This window comes from Bos taurus, chromosome 9 (genome assembly GCF_002263795.3).
Source record: "Bos taurus isolate L1 Dominette 01449 registration number 42190680 breed Hereford chromosome 9, ARS-UCD2.0, whole genome shotgun sequence".
Classification (NCBI taxonomy): domain Eukaryota; kingdom Metazoa; phylum Chordata; class Mammalia; order Artiodactyla; family Bovidae; genus Bos; species Bos taurus.
Genome location: NC_037336.1, coordinates 27,846,750 through 27,867,989, shown reverse-complemented (window position 1 = coordinate 27,867,989; position 21,240 = coordinate 27,846,750). Strand labels below are relative to the sequence as shown.

Here is a 21,240-nt window from a genome sequence, read left to right as displayed (position 1 = left end):
TTATTGTGGTTATCATTTCATAATAATATTTCATAAAAATATCAAATCACTATGCTATAAATCTGAAACTAATATAGTAATACTCTATGTTAATTATAACTGAGTAAAAATTTTAAAATACAAAATAAATTGAAAAAATAAAATGACAACTAGACTCTCTAGCCCTACAGAAAAAGTAGAGGTCATCGGCTTCAGGACAGTCCCCATGGAAGGATGGGGTCTCTCTCTTTCTCTTTCTCTTCCCCTCCTTCCTCCCTAAAGAAGGTTAGGGGCTATTCAAAATGCATCTTATTACACTGAACATCTACACATTTAGGAGATATCATGGTGGGGTTGTTAGATCACTGAAAGGCAGCAGCAAAAGTATTTATTTATATTTGATAGCAGTTTTATGCATCAGTAACTCCAAACTGGAAATAACCCAGATATCCAACAACAAGGAAATAGCAAAAGTATTTCTTGAAGAAAGGAGCTCTTCAATGTCTAGAATATCCTAAAATTATAGACTGTAGACATTTGTCTTCGGAAGTTGCTTAGTTTCAGGCTTAATAGCAAATACTAACTTTCTAGGTGTAAACAGAATTTTCTTAATTTTTTCAACTTTTTGCTTCCCAGGTGGTGCAGATGGTAAAGAACCTGCCTGCGACGTGGGAGACCAGAGTTTCAGCCCTGGGTCAGGAAGATCCCCTGTAGTAGAAAATGGCAACTCACGCCAATATTCTTGCCTGGAGAATTCCATGGACAGTATAATCGATGGGGTTGCAAAGAGTCGGACGTGACTGAGCGACTAACACTTGCACCTTCACTTCATAGAGTGAGTTAGCATAAAAGAGTTTTAACTCAAACAACAGAGTGATCTGATCTTTACAGTTAAGATTACAGGACCAATTAAGATGGTCCCTGTAATTGAGGTGGGGATTGTTTCTGACTATAGGATAGTGCATATTCACTGCAGAGAAAGAGCAATTCTGTTCATCTTTAGATAGCTAAAAAAATTTAAGACTATATTAGTTAGAGGCATTTTATTTGATGGGATAAAAAAGCAAAACGTGAGACTTCCATCAAGGCATTAGCACATTAACAAGGCTTTTCAAATTTGAGCTGTAATTTGGGCTACTTTGGAGGGTGGGACAATATTATACCAAAAAAGAGAAAAAAAACCACTTTCTCCCACAGGGAAAAATCAAGTTTTAGTTTTAAAAACTCATTACCAATAATTAATAACGAACTCTAACTAAACAATAACAGGTGTTCCACTAATCCCAAACAGAAACAGATGGAAGCACAAATGTTTTATAAATACTGGATACATGCAGAGCAATAAACTTGGCAGGAATTGTTTTATTCTGTAATTGTCAGTCAGAGTCAAAGTCTTATCACTTGCATTTTCTCTAAATTAAGATACCCATATTAAATCTTGTTTTCCTTTCCTTATTTCTGAAAATGTGAGCCATATTTAGTGATTTCTCACTTCATCTTATGTACTATATCACCAAAAAAGATAGTATTATTAGTTTTCTTTCTGTACACTTATGAAGCTTTATATAATCTTTTATATGAAATAATGAGCATACAGTACATGTTTCCATTCTCCAACTTCTTCCATTTCCAAACAAGAAATAGTGATTTACATATTCTTTAATTTCTTATACATTATAGCAATGAACTTTCAAACTCATGAAGGCAGGCAGATGAAATAAATTATGAGGGCAACTAGAAAGTCAATGAATGGTATTAAGAAATCTAATTCTATGGCACTTGGGAATTTTTTTTTTTTTTAAGAGTTTGATTATTACACAGTGCTAGAGATTTGAACTCATGGCTATTTAGAGAATGTTTACTTATGACTTTAAAAGGGCTCCTCTGTATGGCTAATAGTATGGGAACTATTAGCCATAATAGTCTCTCAAGGGATCTCTCAAGGTATGCCACTTTGGCATGTGGATTATTTTGAGCTAAAGGCAATCAAGATCCTACAGGCTCAAGAGAAATTAGTGCCCGTCCCTTAACTAAATACAAGTATTTAAGTTGGGGATTTTTCCCAGGAAAAGAATTATTATAGGAGATAATTTTTATCTAAGTGTCCTCATCTGTATGGCAGGATAATCACCTAAGTACCTAAAACCTGATTTTTTTTTTTTTGTATTGTCCTGTGAAATCCTCTTGTCCTTGAGAGCCCCAGACCCCTGCCCTATTCCACAGCTCGGGGTGGCAATATATATACTCATTTTACCTTTCTGTCTGTGAACCTCTTTGGTATGTGAGCTCTCTGAGCCCTGTGTGTAGTTGGGGGCGATTCCTGTGTGTTTGTGTGTGTGTGTGTGTGTGTGTGTATGTGTATAGCTAGGGGCGATTCCTGTAAATATGAAATTAAATTTGATTTTTTCCGTGTTAATCTGTCTCATGTCAATGTTATTTTTACAACCTAGAAGAGGAAAGTTTTTTTCCTCCCAAACAGCTGGCTTAGTTAGTGAGATAAACTTTCCTGGCTGGACTCTGTTCCCTCAAAGGCTGCTGTAGCTGAGGGATCCTAGGACATCAGACAAATGGTAAGTGTTTTTTTGGTCTTTTTTCCTTAATAAAAAATTTAATTAGCAGGAGAAATTATTTGGAGAGCCGGTTCATTAGACTTAGTGACTGGAAAATCTGGCAGAGTACTCCTGGTTCCTTTGATCCATTTTTTCCCCAGAGATGGTCGCTGTTTTTTTTGCTGTTGTTGTTGTTGTTATGTTTCTTTTGTCCTGTTCTGTCCTGAGAGTTTGTTTGGCTTTTGAGAATAGTCTCTTCGGTATTTGCCATCTAGAAGACTGATGTAACTATCTGCACTTGCAGATAGTTTGACTGACTTAGTCAGACAGACTGGGATTTAGAGCAGCTGTAACCAGTTGGTCCTAAGTGCAGATGTCAACCGGGGCTTTGACTAGCATCTCTTTGTCCAGGCGTGCCCATTGTCAGGGGAGTTTATCATAAGGGTCCCAGTCTATAAGAAGCCTTTTTCATAACACCTTGTGAAAAGCTTTTTCATAGCACCTTTGTAGCTCTGTCAGTGCAGGCACTACATCATCCTTTGTGCAACAAAGGTCTCTACTTTCTTAGACTATTTTGGGGAGTGAACTTTTTTGGGTCTTTTGAGGGCTGCATCTCTTTTTATTCTATTTTGGGGACACCTCTTGCACCTATGGTTGAGCCATAGAAAGTCTAATTGGTTTGAGTCACTATTAAAATCCTATTTCTCAATTATGGGTCCTCTGAATTGGAAAAACTTCTGAATTGTTAAGTTTTTAGAGAGCTGTCAAACATGTTTTATTGGTACCTATGGAAAGACCAAATTAAAAAGTAGATACAAAGCAATATAATGGCTGGCCATAAGAACTCCCCTAATTATAAAAAAAAAAGTTTCAAGAAGCAGTCTCAGATTTCCCTTATGGGTCTCACAGATGCTAATAAAAACATTAGGTTAATTAACAAGATAATGAAAAGAGGCTTGCGGGGAGAGTCAAGGGACTCTTCCCAACAAGGTGAAATTTTTTAAAGGGTTATTAAGAAGTAAGGTAAATAAAGCAAGTATTGAAAGAGATGGAACAAAGAGAACTCAGAAAGAGTCTCGGGACTCATCCCTGCAGGGTGGAATCTTTAGATGGTTATTAAAAAAGGGATTGAGGTATAGGACTGGACCCAAGGACAGCCTCCTCATTTTGGAGAAGGCAGTTTCTGGCTAAGAATAGAGAAACGGGGGCACCAAGCACCAAATGGCAAGAAGTCATACATCTTAACAGTAATCAACTGGGGTCCTTGGGCAGACAAAGAAAAGCAGGAACCTCCAGAATGGCAGGAAACCACATTTGGGGGTGATAAGTGACCTGGAGGCAGACAAAGAAAGGTGGGAACAGGCAAGAACCTCTAGCATCCCAATGTAACCTTTTGCTCATTATGCTCTCATTACAAAATTTATCCTTACAGATACGTTCCTATCATGCACTGATGCCAGGACACTCCTGACCAAGACTAAATAAAAATAAAAATCCCTCCCTTCCTCAGGAAGGTGGAGCTAGAATGAAAACCTGGGAATAAGACCACAAAATCCTCACTCCCCAGTGAATATTCCGCGGCTTCATTTCTACCCTCCACATAACCAGCTAGGCAAAGCTCAGGGCAGCTGCTCACCTTCTAACTGTCTGCTCTCCCTTTGACAGCATTCTATCAAAAAAATTCTCACTTTGCTTTTTTTCATTTCCCTGTCATTTCTGAATTCTTTCTGTGATGAGAGAAAGCCTACCCTCTGGGAACACCTTTGGTGAGAACAGGAGAAGAATTTGGCTAAGCTTCCGCCTCCCTTGAGCTCCAGAAGTGCTGCCTGATTTCCGCCATTTTTCTCTCTGCTTTCTTATTGTCTGTGGCATTTTCAGACCTACTGCAGCAAGGCGTGGTATTGCGTTGAGCCATAAAAGCCACAGGACACTCACCACGAGAAATCTCCCGCAAGAGGGTGTGTCAGTCGTGAATAGAGAGAGGTCTGTCCACCGACCTCAAGGCGATTTCCACGGAGTTTCTGGCACACAGGTTAAACAAAACACAAAACCAGAAAACCGCCCTCTCCCCCGCGGCTGCCCTTACAGGGGGTGTTATTGGTCCACCCGTGCCTGACTATCCTCTCTGCCTCCCTACCTCACTCCGTTCTTGCCGCTGCGCCTTACTCAGCTGGGAATGGCGAAAAAGAAACCTGCCAGGAATTTTGCAGCCTCACCGCTAAGATCTTGCATTTTTTACTGTACCTGGCACGTCAGGAAGTTTCCAGCCTGTCTCACTGGCATCTGGCGACGGGAACCACAGGAGCCTTGCCCTCTGGGTTTGCCTTATCCATCATTTGATTAACTGCCCTTATGTGCAACTGTGTGGAAATCTAAAGCGAGGCCTTACCTACGCTGTAAGACAATCTGCAGAGAGGCCCTGCCGCCTTCCCTTCAGGAGCTGCCTCAGGCCACAGGCAGCCTAGGTATCGGGAAAGTGCAGAGCTCCGCATTGCGCTGTGGGGCCCATCGTGGAGGGGCTGCAGCTAGGCAGTCATTATTTGCTGCCACAGCGCGCCTCACAGTGGTCCGCCCGCCCCCTAGCTGCCCAATCTTCCCTGCCACCAACACCCCCCTCTCCCGCCCCGCCCTTTGGGGTAAGTTGGCTTGGGCAGGCGTGGGTAGCGGAGATGGCCATGCCCAGGGGATACAAGCCCCAGTGGTAACCCATGCCCCCACGGCGCTTGCCTCTTCAGGGTCGATGGACTGCGAGAGTGCTCACAGGGCCCTCGAGACCTCTGTCACTTGTAAGTACAGATATAGTGCCTGGTGCTGCCCTACCCCGTCCTGGGCCACCTCACATAGCTTGCTGGAAAGAGGTTGGGTGGATGGGGGGCGGACTTGAGGTCCAATGGCACTGCCCACAAAAAGGAAGGGAAAAGAGAAAGCTTTAAATTGCCTCCCTTAATGGCCAGTGCCTATTTTCAGAAACTTGTGGCTCAGGCACTAAAGAATCCACCTGTCAATGCAGGAGACACAGGAGGTGCAGGCTCTGGGTCGGAAACATCCCCTGGAGAAGGAAATAGCAACCCACTGTAGTATTCTTGCCTGGGAAATCCCATGGAGAGAGGAGCCTGGAGGGTTACAGTCCACCAGGTCTCAAAGAGTCAGACAGGACTGAGCAACTAAGACTTTCAACACACTTTTAGATAAAAGATGGCTCCCTAAATAAATAGGTCCTAGAATGATGAGGATGTCCATTCCAGGGGAACATACCCTGAAACAGAAGGATTCATCATTGAACTTAGAATCTGCAGAGGAGCCTTCAGGAAAGTTGCTCATCCTGGGTACCACAGATTCCAGGAAGGACACGGGCCCCAGGATGCTGGGGCCAGCAGGACTGCCATGGGTTGGGGGGAGAGGATAGCTAACCCCCATATTGGCTAGGGTCGTTTCACTAGATGTACAGGGAAGCCTGGAACCAGTCCTGTCTTAGGGAACCCCCATGGGACCTCCTAAGGCTAAGGCTAGTGCTCCTCTCTTATAGGAGCATTCTCGCCCTGAAAGAACTATGGGAAACACCTCCTCCATCCCCAAGGACTCACCTTTCAGGTGCATTCTGGGTCACTGGGAAAAGTTTTCTCTAGACTTTTTAAAATGAAAAACACTCATTTTCATTTGTAACCCAGCTTTGCCCTGATATAAACTTGAGAACCATGAGACCTGGCCAGAGAATAGAAGCCTCAATTATAACAGTATCCTCAGTTAGATATTTTTGCAAAAGGCAGGGAAACCAGACAGAAGTTCATTACATTGCAGCTTTTATGGCCCATAGAGAGAACCTGTACTATTCAAGTCCTATGTTAGGGAACCTTGCCAGTTGGGACCTATTCAGGCTTCACAAATGCCTTCTTTATTGGCACCCCTGGAGGAGCACAAGCTCCAGACCGACGACTCATGTCCCAACTCTTTTGCTATCTTCAGCCCCTCTCCCACCCAATAAACCTTTTTACCCTTCTGTCCCATGCAGCAGAGAAGGCAATAGTACCCCACTCCAGTACTCTTGCCTGGAAAATCCCATGGATGGAGGAGGCTGGTGGGCTACAGTCCATGGGGTCCCTAGAGTCGGACACGGCTGAGCGACTTCCCTTTCACTTTTCACTTTCATGCATTGGAGAAGGAAATGGCAACCCACTCCAGTGTTCTTGCCTGGAGAATCCCAGGGATGGGGGAGCCTGGTGGGCTGCCATCTGTGGGGTCACACAGAGTCGGACACAACTGAAGCAGCTTAGCAGCAGCAGCAGTCCCATGCAGTCAGAGCTTCTTTGTCCCCTCCAGGAAGTAGCAGGTGGGCCTCAGGGAATTACCAGAGTCCACATCCATCTGAAGGGTCCTTCTTGTTATTCACATCATCATAGCTTAGCTTACAAACATTCACTATCTGACACTATGAATGCCATTGCTAAAGGTACTGAGTCGTTTGGCTGTTGGATCTGTGCCCACAACCACACCTCCCCAGAGGACCTAAGTCTTTCAGGAGTCCCTGCCTCCTTGAGGAACCTGATGGAATTAACAGAAATGTGTGCTGGGTTCTCATTTACCACCCTAATTTTCATTAATCACAGGTAAGTGACAGACACCAACCAGACTGCTCATATCCAATATGTGGGGAATATCACTATCTGATGGAAGAATCTAGTCACTGAAATAAAACTGAAACTCACAATAAAAGCATAATAACAAGACAAGGCCAGAATAGAGATTAGATAATATTCTAGACTATTCTAACTATTATTATGCTTCTGTTGTGAGTTTCAGTTTTGAGAAAGCAAGGGAATTACAGAAAAACATCTACTTCTGTTTCATTGACTATGCTAAAGCCTTTGACTGCGGGGATAACAACAAACTGTGGTAAATTCTTAAAGAGATGCACATAGCAGACCAGTTTACCTATCTCCTGAGAAACCTATATGCAGGTAAAGAAGCAACAGTTAGAATTGGACATGGAAAAACTGACTGGTCCCAACTGGGAAAGGAGTATGACATGGCTGTATATTGTCTGTGTGCTTATTTAACTTATATCCAGAATACATCATGTGAAATGCCAGACTGGATGAATCACAAGCTGGAATCAAGATTGCTGGGAGAAATGACGATTATATTTGAGAAATAACATCTCAGATACACAGATGATACCACTCTAATGGCAGAAAATGAAGAGAAACTAAAGAGCCTCCTGATGAAGGTGAAAGAGGAGAGTGAAGAAGCTGGCTTAAAATTCAACATTCAGAAAACCTAAGATCATGGCATTTGGTCCCATCACTTCATGGCAAATAGAAGGGGAAAAGTAGAAGCAGTGACAGATTTTATTTTCTTGGGCTCCAAGATCACTGAGGACAGTGACTGCAGTCATGAAATTAAAAGATGCTTGCTCCTTGGAAGGAAAGCTATGACAAACCTACACTGTATTAAAAAGCAGAGATGTCACTTTGCAGACAAAGGTCTGTATAGTCAAAGCCATTGTTTTACCAGTAGTCATGTATGTATGTGAGAGTTGAATTATAAAGAAGGGTGAGAACCAAAGAATTAATGCTTTTAAATTGTGGTGCTGGAGAAGACTCTTGAGAGTCCCTTGGACAGCAAAGAGATCAAACCAGTTAATCCTAAAGGAAATCAACACTTAATATTCATTGGAAAGACTGATACTGAAGCTGAAGCTCCAATGGAATCGGAATCCAATACTTTGGCCACATGATGCAAACAGTCAACTCACTGGAAAAGACCCTGATGCTGGGAAAGACTGAAAGCAAAAGGTGGCAGAAGATGAGATGGTTAGATAGCATCATCAACTCAATGGACATGAATTTGAGCAAACTCTGAGAAATAGTGGAGGACAGATGAGTCTGGCATGCTGTTGTCCATGGGATCACAAAGAGTTGGATGTGGCTTAGTGACTGAACAACAATAAAATGTGTAATATAACTAATAACTATACTCAAATATAGTCCCATTTCTCCCTATTAATAGCTGCTGTATTGAAACCTGAGGTGCTTCAGAAACCCCATGGCTTCAGAAAATTCCAATTTCAAATGATGATGCAGGAATTTCAACCTATCCTACCTGAAGCTGAGAACTATCTACATACACTGCACAAGGTTGCTGCCTCCTGCTGTTCCCCACTTTCCATCTCCAATACTGTAAACATCACCAATACCCCTATCTCTGACAGATACCAAGGAGATCTGCACCCAAAGGTAGAGACAATGCCCACACTCAGCTTGAAGCAGTTACAGGAGATGGACTATTGACCCTTTGCTCATTAAAAGATTTTGAGGGTTCAGACTCCTTGAAGGTGGGATGTTAGAGCAGGCAGAAAGCTAGATACAAACAGAGAATGGGGTATATGGGCCAAAGGGCAGGAAACCACACATCTCGTGCACAGCACAGCTACTCAACTTATACTGTCTGTTCTCTCTTTAAGAGTATAATATCCCTTAGATAAATCCCATGGACGGAGTAGACTACACAGTCCACGGGGTAGCAAAGAGTCGGACATGACTGAGTGACTTAACTTTCTATTGTTATGTAAAAAAAAGATAATCATTGGACTACATTTAATAATTAAAAGTTACTGCTTATAGGGTGAATATGTAACAAAGGGCTCATACCTTCATATGTAAAGAGCACTGGCAAATCAATAAAAAGAGCTCATCCAACCAAAAAAAAAAAAAACCTCACTTTGCTTTCTTGACCTCCCTGTTTCATCTCTGAATTCTTTCTGCAATGAAACAAGAACCAACTTTCCAATAACACTCATGTGTAGTCATTAGGCAAAAAGGCAAAGCCACTGAGGAATGGCATCAGCAACAAAACATAAATTAGACTTTGATTAAACGTTGTGATATCTAAATAGGGAACCCTGATCATAAAACCCACAGAGCATGGCCAAGCATGCTCAATAAAAATGTCCAGGCTTCATATGACCACTATACAACATTCCAGGTGTAGTACCTAACTGGTAAGGGAAAACTTAAGGGAAAATAGCTCTCAGCATGGGTGTGTGGTGGCTTTAGGAGTCCAGTGCACAAGAACCAAAGCTGATATAAGTACATAAGATAATCACCTGGCTTTCACTTTCTTATCAATGAATGTGTGCTGTGCTTAATCGCTCACTCATGTCCAATGCTTTGTGACCCCATGGACTGTAGCCTGACAGGCTCCTCTCTATCCATGGGGATTCTCCAGACAAGAATACTGGAGTGAGTTTCCATGCCCTCCTCCAGGGGATCGTCCCAACCTGGGGATTGAACCTAGGTCTCCCACATTGCAGGCGGATTCCTTACCATCTGAGCCACCAGGGAAGCCCCATCAATGAATATTCTGCATCTAATAGAAAAAACTCATGACTATTCAAAGATTAAGATGAAATAAAAAGGGTAATCAGAAAACCTGAGGGGCACTCCTCATTTGCAAGCACACCCACATCCTTTTCTGAGTGCATCTTTTAGCTTCTTAATAAACAGTTTTGTTGTTTCTCTTTATGCCTCTCTCTCTCTCTCTGTGTTTTCCTTTGCATTCCTTGTCCAAAATTCTTTTTGGACAGGTAGAACAATATCCTGAACCTTTAATAAGGCCATCCAGCATCAGGATGAATAAAACAGACATTGATATGTTTACCATAAAGGTTTTCATATAGCTACCAAAAGGCTGGGTGGGCTCGAATGTCCCCCCTTTCATCCAGCAATGTTAAAGAAATCCAGACAGGTTCATCTGTTTATCCCAGTTTGGAGAAATTTAAAAAGCTGAAAGGCAGAGATTACTGTGAGAAATCTGATCAACAATCACTAGGGGCAACCAGCCAGTTAATCAAATTAAATATTGACAAAGGAACCAGGATTCCTTGGCTTAACCCCTCACTGGGGGCCCAAAGCCTTCTGCAGAAAAATGACTCAAATGGTCTGGGGATAGAAAATAGAAGTTTCCAGGAAACCCTTGATATGGGAACCCCATGAACTGGTACCAATATCCACTGGTAGAGCCTCTGACTCAGGCTATAATTAGATTGAAAGGATGTAAGTACAAGAAATGTAAGAGTTGATAAGATTATTAAAATATGAATGTTTAAACAAGCTTTATGTAAAGAAGTAATGGCAACGTTACCTGGATATTTTATGGGAATAGATATTATGTCTGGCTGGGACAACTTCCCCTACCCAATACTGTAGAACTAAAATTTATTCATGAAATCCTAATGGAGGCTATAATTAGTAACATAAGAGTTAATGGAATTAAGATAAAAATTTATAAGAGAACTGATAAATCTGAACAGGCTTTATATACCTTATTGTATCTCTTTCTCCTGACTGTATAATGGAGACGGACATTGTATCTTACTGGGGAATGTTTCCTTTAACTCGTTTTGTAAAACAGAAAGCGCATAAATCTGCCCTTCAAGCAATATTAATTGAACATGCCAACAGAACTGCCTGAGAAGAACATATAAATATTTTTATTTAAAACAAAGTTAGAAGTCTCCCTGACATAAAGAAGCAAATTGAGGATGATGTAGTTCGACGGTTGATCAGGCTTTGATCTTACAAATCTTTGCAAAATTGGAAATTCAGTTCTAGAGGAAATTCACATTCCACCCATTTCTCTTCATAGATCTCCTAACCTCCCCTGCAAAAGTCTTGTAATCTCTGTAGGAACTTGTATCTAGACTATCTCCAAATCTTAATACTCAATTGTTTAAAAAATAGAACGGGCTTTTAAAATATGAATTGCTATATAAGCAGCCTTGTCCAAAATTATTGTTCAAAAAATGTTTTAATGAAAATCATAAGGTCTCTCTTTTATGTCCATCTATATGTATGTACATTACAGACATGGTATTTTTCTACTTCTGAATGGTATTACTAAACTTAATTATAAAAGAGTTCAATTTAACTGGCTTAAACACAAACAAGCATAGCAAAAACCAGCACAACATTGTAGAGCAATTACTTTCTAATTAAAAATAAAAATTAAAACAAGCACTATACAAATTAAGTATGTTTTCAAAGATACAGTAGAAACTAACTCGAATGTTTTTCAGGTTCACAGCAGCTACTATAATTTTTGGTAAATAAAAGTTTAAGTTTGTAATTTAATTAATACATACATGTCTTTAGAGTTATAAACATTAGGTATCATATTATACATTTATTATACTATTATACTAAATTTGTCAGAAAAACAATGTAAGATGATGATTGATCTATATGATCAATCACTGTTCTTACTGTACTTATATACATAATTGGGCCAAATTTATTGAAATGACTTATTTTGCAAAGAGATTAGTCTTAATTTGGCAATATTTGATAGATATGAGAATGATTTTTACAGAGAAAAATTATGTTTCAGTAATATACTTTTGTGGGTATTAGATTCTACTACTGTCCATTGTCTTTTGAGGTTTTGTTTTCTACCTATAAACTTGACTCCTGAATTCTTCCAGTTTTCACCAATATTTGGCAACAGTTCTCCAAATTAAGTTTTCCAACTTTTCTTCCACTCTTTTGACTTGAAATCATTGAGAACGAAAACTGCCCATTTTCCAAAGACATGCACACTAAAGTTGGACAACTTGATAAAAACTTCAGAGAAATCACCATAACAGCTCATATACAGACAATCTTCATGCCTGTTGCTAGGGCCAATCAGAAAGATCACTAGATACATTCAAACTGCAAACCTGAAAAATCCATCAGATTGTCACTGCCTGTCCCTGCTCCCTCTTAAAATGCTTCAAGTTGGACATCTAGAAACTTTCTCAACTGGAGTTGGAGTTCAGAAACTGGAGTACAGTCTACTCCAATTACTAAGCATTACTTTTCTTTTGTTTCCATATAAATGTCTCTTATTAAATACCTGACTGCTTGCACCATAGGCCTAACTTTGGGAGCCCACCCGTTATCAGTGCCTCATGGAACGGGATACAACTTTAACTGAGATGACCTATTTTCAATTCTAAGAGACTGGTTCAGAGAGATACAGCAATCTACCAACTCAAATTCTGAACTGGGAAACTTCCTGGGGAAGTTCCAAAGAAGGGAACCCTGGGGATTCAGTACAGACCTCTTCAAGATGTGCCACTTTGACTTGTGGATTATTTTGAACAAGGACAACAGAGATCCTACAACCTCAAGAGAAACTACTTCCCCTCCCATAACTATCTACAAGGAATTAAACTGGAGGGTTTTCACAGGAAAAAGAAAACTTATTACCAAAATTTTATCTAGGTGGCCCCATCTGTATGTCAGGGCAAACATCGAACTGCCCAATATCTACTCTTTTTTTATATTGTCTTGTGAATTACTCTCCTGTCCTTCAGAGCCTTGGGTGCCTATTTCATTTCTTAGTTCAGGATAGCAATATATACTTCATTGTAGGCTTCCTATGTTTATGAAATTAAATTTGATTTTCTCCTTTTGACCTCTCTCATGTCAATTCAATTGTTATAGCAGATAGAAGAGCCTAGGACAGTAAAGGAAAGTTTCCTTCCTCCCCAACAACAACAAAATTCTCCTTAACTCAAGAAGAGACGGTTTTACTGCTCCTTCTGATCTTAACACATTGTTGAATTTTCAGAAAGACACAAATGGCATTGTGATTACAAAACTGTTAACATCTCTCACTGACTGGATACCCCAGTTATCAGCTTCTTGTGATTTTCTTAGAAATTGTATTTTATAATCAATTAGTAGCTCCTACAAATAATTTAAATGGAATAAAGAACACATTTTCTTCAGATGATGGTATTTAAAAACTCACACTCATCAACACTGTAGATTCATTTTGTGTGTAAGTAAATAGCTAACTGATATCTTCAAGATTCGGTCTCTTAAAAAAGCAAAGTATAGTAGAGTATAAGTTTCTTAAACTATCACAGCTGAATAAAATGGGCAACAGTCTGCTACTTAAAGATTGAGTTAATGGTGTATAGAGACAGAGACTTGTCAATGTTGATACGTTCTCTTTAGGTTCCCTTTATGTGGAATGCTTGTCCAGACAGGCTGGGGTGAAATAAATGTATTATAGAAAAAAAGTACTTTGTTGTGTATCTATTAGATGTTCTATCAACAACTTTGTAAGTTTGTTACATAATCTCAATTTTAAATATATGAACCCTGAAGATCAAATGAAGTTCAACAATTTGCTGAAGGTCCAATGCTAAAAAGGAATGGAGTCAAGAATGATACCTCTACTTGTGTCCAAAGCTCTCTCTTTTCACTATACTAAACAACCTTCCTCAATGTTTCTATCTTATTTATTATGATACTGTCACATATGTTAACACTAAGCATTTTTACAAAATAAGTAATTGTATTTTTCAGTATTTTTCTCCTTATTTCAGTTTCTAACACAATAAGAAAGTGAAAAAAGGATACGAAAATAAAAAAGGAAGTGAAGGAGGACATTAACTTGAATAAGGTACTAAAATTAACTGTTTTCCTGAGAGCTTTAGTTCTCATGATCTTCTAATTTTCAAGGACCTAGGTTTTTCATATATATATTTTTTAGATATAACATGCCTGTTTGTCTTTATATGCATGAATTATAATTGTACATTTTAGAAAGATTTCTATAAAAGTAGTGAAGAAAACAAAATGCAGTTTGCTTTAAACAATCAGCCTTAATTATTCTAATGTAAATTAGTTCCTTCCTTAACAATGCCATTTGGCTACATGGGCACAGGAGGGCCAAGAGGAGCTACTCCACCACGTTCAAGGTCAGGAGGGGCGGCGGTGAGGAGATACCCCTTTGCTGGAGCAGCCATCAAGAGATAACCCATGTCCAAGGTAAGAGAAACCCAAGTAAGACGGTAGGTGGTGCAAGAACGCATCAGAGGGCAGACACACTGAAACCATAATCACAGAAAACAAGCCAATCTGATCACACGGACCACAGCCTTGTCTAACTCAATGAAACTAAGCCATTCCCTGTGGGGCCACCCAAGACGGGCGGGTCATGGTGGAGAGAGCTGACAGAATGTGGTCCACTGGAGAAGGGAATGGCAAACCACATCAGTATTCTTGCCTTGAGAACCCCATGAACAGTATGAAAAGGCAAAATGATAGGATACTGAAAGAGAACCTCTCCAGGTTGGTAGGTGCCCAATATGCTACTGGAGATCATTGGAAAAATAACTCCAGAAAGAATGAAGGGATGGAGCCAAAGCAAAAACAATACCCAGTTGTGGATGTGACTGGTGATAGAAGCAAGGTCTGATGCTGTAAAGGGCAATATTGCATAGGAACCTGGAATGTTAGGTCCATGAACAAGGCAAATTGGAAGTGGTCAAACAGGAGATGGCAAGTGTGAACGTCGACATTCTAGTAATCAGCGAACTTAAATGGACTGGAATGGTGAATTTAACTCAGATGACCATTATATCTACTATTGCGGGCAGGAATCCCTTAGAAGAAATGGAGTAGCCATCATGGTCAACAAAAGAGTCCGAAATGCAGTACTTGGGTGCAATCTCAAAAACAACAGAATGATCTCTGTTCGTTTCCAAGGCAAACCATTCAATATCACAGTAATCCAAGTCTATGCCCCAACCAGTAATGCTGAAGAAGCTGAAGTTGAATGGTTCTATGAAGACCTACAAGACCTTTTAGAACTAACACCCAAAAAAGATGTCCTTTTCATTATAGGGGACTGGAATGCCAAAGTAGGAAGTCAGGAAACACCTGGAGTAACAGGCAAATTTGGCCTTGGAATATGGAATGAAGCAGGGGAAAGGCTAATAGAGTTTTGCCAAGACAATGCACAGGTCATAGCAAACACCCTCTTCCAACAACACAAGAGAAGACTCTACACATGGACATCACCAGATGGTCAACATGGAAATCAGACTGATTATATTCTTTGCAGCCAAAGATGGAGAAGCTCTGTAGTCAGCAAAAACAAGACTGGGAGCTGACTGTGGCTCAGATCATGAACTCCTTATTGCCAAATTCAGACTGAAATTGAAGAAAGTAGGGGAAACCACTAGACCATTCAGGTATGACCTAAATCAAATCCCTTATGATTATACAGTGGAAGTGAGAAATAGATTTAAGGGACTAGATCTAATAGATAGAGTGCCTGATGAACTATGGAATGAGGTTCATGACATTGTACAGGAGACAGGGATCAAGACCATCCCCATGGAAAAGAAATGCAAAAAAGAAAAATGGCTGTCTGGGGAGGCCTTACAAATAGCTGTGAAAGAAGAGAAGCAAAAAGCAAAGAAGAAAAGGAAAGATATAAGCATCTGAATGCAGAGTTCCAAAGATAACAAGAAGAGATAAGGAAACCTTCCTCAGCGATTAATGCAAAGAAACAGAGGAAAACAACAGAATGGGAAATACTAGAGATCTCTTCAAGAAAATTAGAGATACCAAGGGAAGATTTCATGCAAAGATGTGCTCGATAAAGGATACAAATGGTATGAACCTAACAGAAGCAGAAGATATTAAGAAGAGGTGGCAAGAATACACAGAAGAACTGTACAAAAAAGATCTTCATGACCCAGATAATCATGATGGTGTGATCACTGACCTAGAGCCAGACATCCTGGAATGTGAAGTCAAGTGGGCCTTAGAAAGCATCACTACAAACAAAGCTAGTGGAGGTGATGGAATTCCAGTTGAGCTATTCCAAATCCTGAAAGATGATGTTGTGAAAGTGCTTTACTCAGTATGCCAGCAAATTTGGAAAACTCAGCAGTGGCCACAGGACTGGAAAAGGTCAGTTTTCATTCCAATCCCAAAGGAAGTTAATGCCAAAGAATGCTCAAACTACCACACAATGGCACTCATCTCACACGCTAGTAAAGTAATGCTCAAAATTCTCCAAGCCAGGCTTCAGCAATACATGAACCATGAACTTCCAGATGTTCAAGCTGGTTTTAGAAAAGGCAGAGGAACCAGAGATCAAATTGCCAACATCCGCTGGATCATTGAAAAAGCAAGAGAGTTCCAGAAAAACATCTATTTCTGCTTTATTGACTATGCCAAAGCCTTTGACTGTGTGGATCACAATAACCTGTGGAAAATTCTGAAAGATATGGGCATACCAGACCACCTGACCTGCCTCTTGAGAAACCTATATGCAGGTCAGGAAGCAACAGTTAGAACTGGACATGGAACAACAGACTGGTTCCAAATACGAAAAGGAGTATGTCAAGGCTGTATGTTGTCACCCTGCTCATTTAACTTATACGCAGAGTACATCATGAGAAACGCTGGGCTGGAAGAAGCACAAACTGGAATCAAGATTGCCGGGAGATACCAATAACCTCAGATATGCAGATGACACCACCCTTATGGCAGAAAGTGAAGAGGAACTAAAAAGCCTCTTGATGAAGGTGAAAGTGGAGAGTGAAAAAGTTGGCTTAAAGCTCAACATTCAGAAAATGAAGATCATGGCATCCGGTCCCATCACTTCATGGGAAATAGATGGGGAAACAGTGGAAACAGTGTCAGACTTTATTTTTTGGGGCTCCAAAATCATTGCAGATGGTGATTACAGCCATGAGATTAAAGACGCTTACTCCTTCGAAGAAAAGTTATGACCAACCTAGATAGCATATTCAAAAGCAAAGACATTACTTTGCCAACAAAGGTCTGTCTAGTCAGGGCTATGGTTTTTCCAGTGGTCATGTATGGATGTGAGAGTTGGACTGTGAAGAAGGCTGAGCGCCGAAGAATTGATGCTTTTGAACTGTTGTTGGAGTTCAAACTGTTGTTTGAACTGGTGTTGGAGAAGACTCTTGAGAGTCCCTTGGACTGCAAGGAGATCCAACCAGTCCATTCTAAAGGAGATCAGTCCTGGGTGTTCTTTGGAAGGAATGATGCTAAAGCTGAGACTCCAGTACTTTGGACACCTCATGTGAAGAGTTGACTCATTGGAAAAGTCTCTGATGCTGGGAGGGATTGGGGGCACGAGGAGAAGGGGATGACAGAGGATGAGATGGCTGGATGGCATCACCAACTTGATGGACATGAGTTTGAGTGAACTCCGGGAGTTGGTGATGGACAGGGAGCCGTGGTGTGCTGGAATTCATGGGGTTGCAAAGAGTCGGACAGGATTGAATGGCTGAACTGAACTAACAATGCCATCTTCCTAGAAATGTTTCCCCAATCATGAACATAGTACTGTCAGTTTTTAAATCTGAAAACAGAGTATAAGCAATTAAGTTACTAATCCTTAATTAAGATGTTAGTAAAGAATCCCTTGGGGCTTCCCAGGTGGCTCAATGGTAAAGAATCCTCCTGCCAATGCAGGAGCTTGGGGTTCAGTTCCTGGGTTGGGAAGATCCCCTGGAGAAGAGAATAGCTACCTACTCCAGTATTCTTGCCTGGAGAATCCCATGCACAGAGGAGCCTGGTGGCCTATAGTCCTTGGGATAGCAAAGAGTCTGAGAGGACTGAGCAACTAGTACTTTAATACCATTGTAGTATTTACTATGGGGCTTCCCTGGTGGCTCAGTGATGAAGAATCCATCTGCAGTGTAGAAGATGTGGGCTCAATCCGTGGGTCAGGAAGATCTCTTGGATAATGAAATGGCAACCCACTCCAGTATTTTTATCTGGAAAATTCTATGGACTGAGGAGCCTGGCAGGCTATAGTCAAGAAGGTCGCAAAAGAGTCAGATACAATGTAGCGACTAACCAACAGCAACAAAGAATTCCTTTGTATACTCTGGGCAACATTTTAAGACAGGAGAGATGATAGATACATTCCTTTAGGTAAAAAGACTTCTCCATTGCTGACTATTAACTCCAAGGTTGACTGTCTCCATCAATAGTAGTTCTCTGGAGTGATTAACTAAGGTCATTTGCAAGTGAGAAAATCAAAAAGTTTTGAAAAAAGATTCAATATTTGAAATATGATGGATTTTAATATTTATTCTGTTCTTGTCTAAAAAAAAAGAATGCTTTCATTGTCACAGGTCTTTTATTCTAAATTTACTGAGACTAAGATGATTCAACCCTTCACTTGAAGATATTATTGAAGATATTAGCATTTTTTTGTACATAAAGATATTAACACTTTTTTTGCTTTCAAGAGACTTCATTTGCAATAGGCCATGCAGTCATAGCAAGTAAAATTAAAGGCCCTAATGCCAGTTATTACTTCTGGTTTTTATCGGTTTACTCTAAATCTACACATGCATTATGCAATTTTTTTAAAAAAAATTAAAATAACAGTTTAGTACATATAAAACAAACAATCTTGAAAGCAAAGACTGTTAAAACAGACAAATAACAAGGATTATTTGGAATACCTGGTTTTAAGTCCCCATGGACAAATATGTCAATCATATATCGACAGAATGCATACTGATCTGACAAAAGTAGAAAGAAAAAAAAATGAAAAAATGCATCAATACCTTTCTTTTTTTCTAGGGAGAAATGCCTTAACAAAATAAAGTAGCATAATTCTATTTTAGTTACTACAATACTTTATGTGAAGGAATAATTTGCACGCATATGAACACAAAGAAATAATAATAGACATGTTTTCATTTATTCCATACAAAAAGAATACCCTTAAAAATGAAAGCAGACTAGTTCATAGTGATATTATAGTGGTTGTTTTTAAAGATCAAAACCTTTGTCATCAAATTTATTATGAGTCATCATATTTAAGCAACTTTTCCCATTGTTTACATATATACTTCCAAATAATGACACAGAAGTTTCACAAGAAACTTGGAATGTTTTATCAAATACTCACTCCCAACCCTTCACCTGATTGTCTAAATGAAGCTGTAGAATGTTTCTTGAAAAGGAAGCATGAGGGTTAACCCCTTTGCAATGTGTCAGGTCTTCTACATAGAGATTTTTTTCAATTAGAAGAGTAAAATTCAGGAGAACAACCTTAACAGCACCAAACAACACCATTCTTAAAGTAACTGATTGGGTAATCCTTATCAGAGGATCATCTTATAATCTTGGTTAGTTTATCAGCCCTGGGAAAAGTGAAGAAAAGCACAGATTTGAGCTTTTAGGGCAGACTTTGTCAAAAAGAATTTCAGAAGTTCTTTTTTGTTTCCTTCTAAATTAAAGACATTGCACTGAACTTTAAATTTTTACATAACTTTAGATTCTGCTGAAGTTATTCCAATCCAAATTTCAGTTGATGAATCACTGCCTAAGCTTTACTGTATCTTCTTTAAAGCTTGCAGATTATTAAATGAATCTTGTTCAAAATGATTTACATTTTAATGTTTTTAAATAGGCATCTTATTAATTCAATAAATCCAAAGGCAGCTTTAGTATCAAGAGAGTTTATTAAATTTATACAACATGACATACCCTTAGGTGCTTTAAATTACGTATTGATATATCAGACCTATGAAATAATGAAACATTACTATATAAATACCCCACAAAAGGATTTTTGTAAAACTCATTGTTTTTAGAGTTTTACAGTATTTTTAGAGTAATCCATTTTATTATGAGACTCTGCTAGGTATTTGAAAAAAAATAAATGCACCTACTGCAGAAGATGCAAAAATATAATTCTTTTCATTAGTACCTAAATGAGTAGGCCAGAACTCATAAAGTTTCAAAAATTTGCATGGATTTTGACTGTTGAAATCAATCAACAATCACCAGTGAGGTGGGTAGTGGCAGGGAGCTAGCTCTCAGATCAGTCCAAGAATCTATTTGTTCTTGGATGTACTGACAGTAATAACAGGGGATTCTCATCCCCGGACCAGGTAATCCTATGATACAGCAGAGAAGATTAAGGTAGAGGGTATTTTCCCTTTTCTGGGTATAACCCTTTTCCTTAGTGAAATTGTAGAGTGAGCCATTTGACTCTAAGATGAAAAGTGCATTTCCCTTAAATTGCAAGCTTGAGGTTGGGAAGTGAGGAGTTCCTAAAATTGGCAGGCTTTCCTCTTTCAGTAGTTAATGGGACTGATCATTTTAAATGTGTCCTGTCTACATCTCAAGAAGTTGTTCTCAAAGGGCAATTTAAGTACAAAAAGATGAGGACTTTGTTAAAATGCAGATTTCTTGGCACAGTCAGGCCAAGGGAAAAAAAAAAAACCCAAAAAACAAAAGCCCTACAATTCGATGGGGTCTGGACCCTAGGAATATGTATTTTTAACCAACTTCCCACAGGAATCAGATTAGACCACACTTTTGGAATAACTAATTTAAAATCATTAAAAATGTCTTTTTTGACAATCATTTCTAGTGTCTCTAAAGCCCTCAGCAACAACAATGGAGAAAGTATGTATCTTGGAAGTTTAGAATGCAGAGACTTCTTGCAATTTGAAGGGTTTGGACACCCCCCAAATGAAATATGGTGCTCGGCCCCAAGCTGTGATAGGCTGTTTTGTATACATAACAGGTGGACTAGTTTATTGAATTAACTAAAATCTTCATGCTTCAGAGAGTCTTCTTTAACTGAATGCTGATAGAGTAATGAAGCTATATGTCATATTATTACCTAAGTAAAATGTTTGTATTTCTTATGCCACTATTTTCTGGATCCAAAAGCATTTTATTTAATTAATGCACCAGTAGTTCTACATGCTTCCAATTTGAAAAAGAAAATCTCTTATGAACTCAAGAAGGTTAATTTTTTTAATCTAGAAAATTATTTTGGTTATACCACACAGGAGGTTTCTATTATATTTAACTGATGCTGTGATGTTGCATTTTAATGGCATCAGCATATC

The 21,240-nt window shown here is 39.5% G+C and overlaps 1 protein-coding gene and 1 long non-coding RNA gene across 51 annotated transcripts in view; one reads left to right on the top strand and one right to left on the bottom strand.

The window, feature by feature from the left end:
- The window catches only part of LOC132346210 (uncharacterized), a 55,033-nt gene extending 46,537 nt beyond the window's left edge, over positions 1-8,496 (top strand). Inside the window, exons 2-3 of the long non-coding RNA XR_009495980.1 lie at positions 616-5,314; positions 7,594-8,496. This is a non-coding gene — a long non-coding RNA (uncharacterized lncRNA). The remainder of the gene's footprint in view (positions 1-615; positions 5,315-7,593) is intronic.
- Positions 1-21,240, bottom strand: part of TRDN (triadin) — a 415,031-nt gene that overhangs the window by 248,214 nt on the left and 145,577 nt on the right. For 49 of the 50 annotated variants that reach the window (XM_059890081.1, XM_059890082.1, XM_059890083.1 and 46 more), the window contains one exon: positions 18,829-18,888. The exons of the other annotated variant lie outside the window; for it this stretch is intronic. In XM_059890081.1, coding sequence (XP_059746064.1) covers positions 18,829-18,888 — 60 coding nt within the window. The remainder of the gene's footprint in view (positions 1-18,828; positions 18,889-21,240) is intronic. 50 annotated transcript variants of the gene reach the window in all.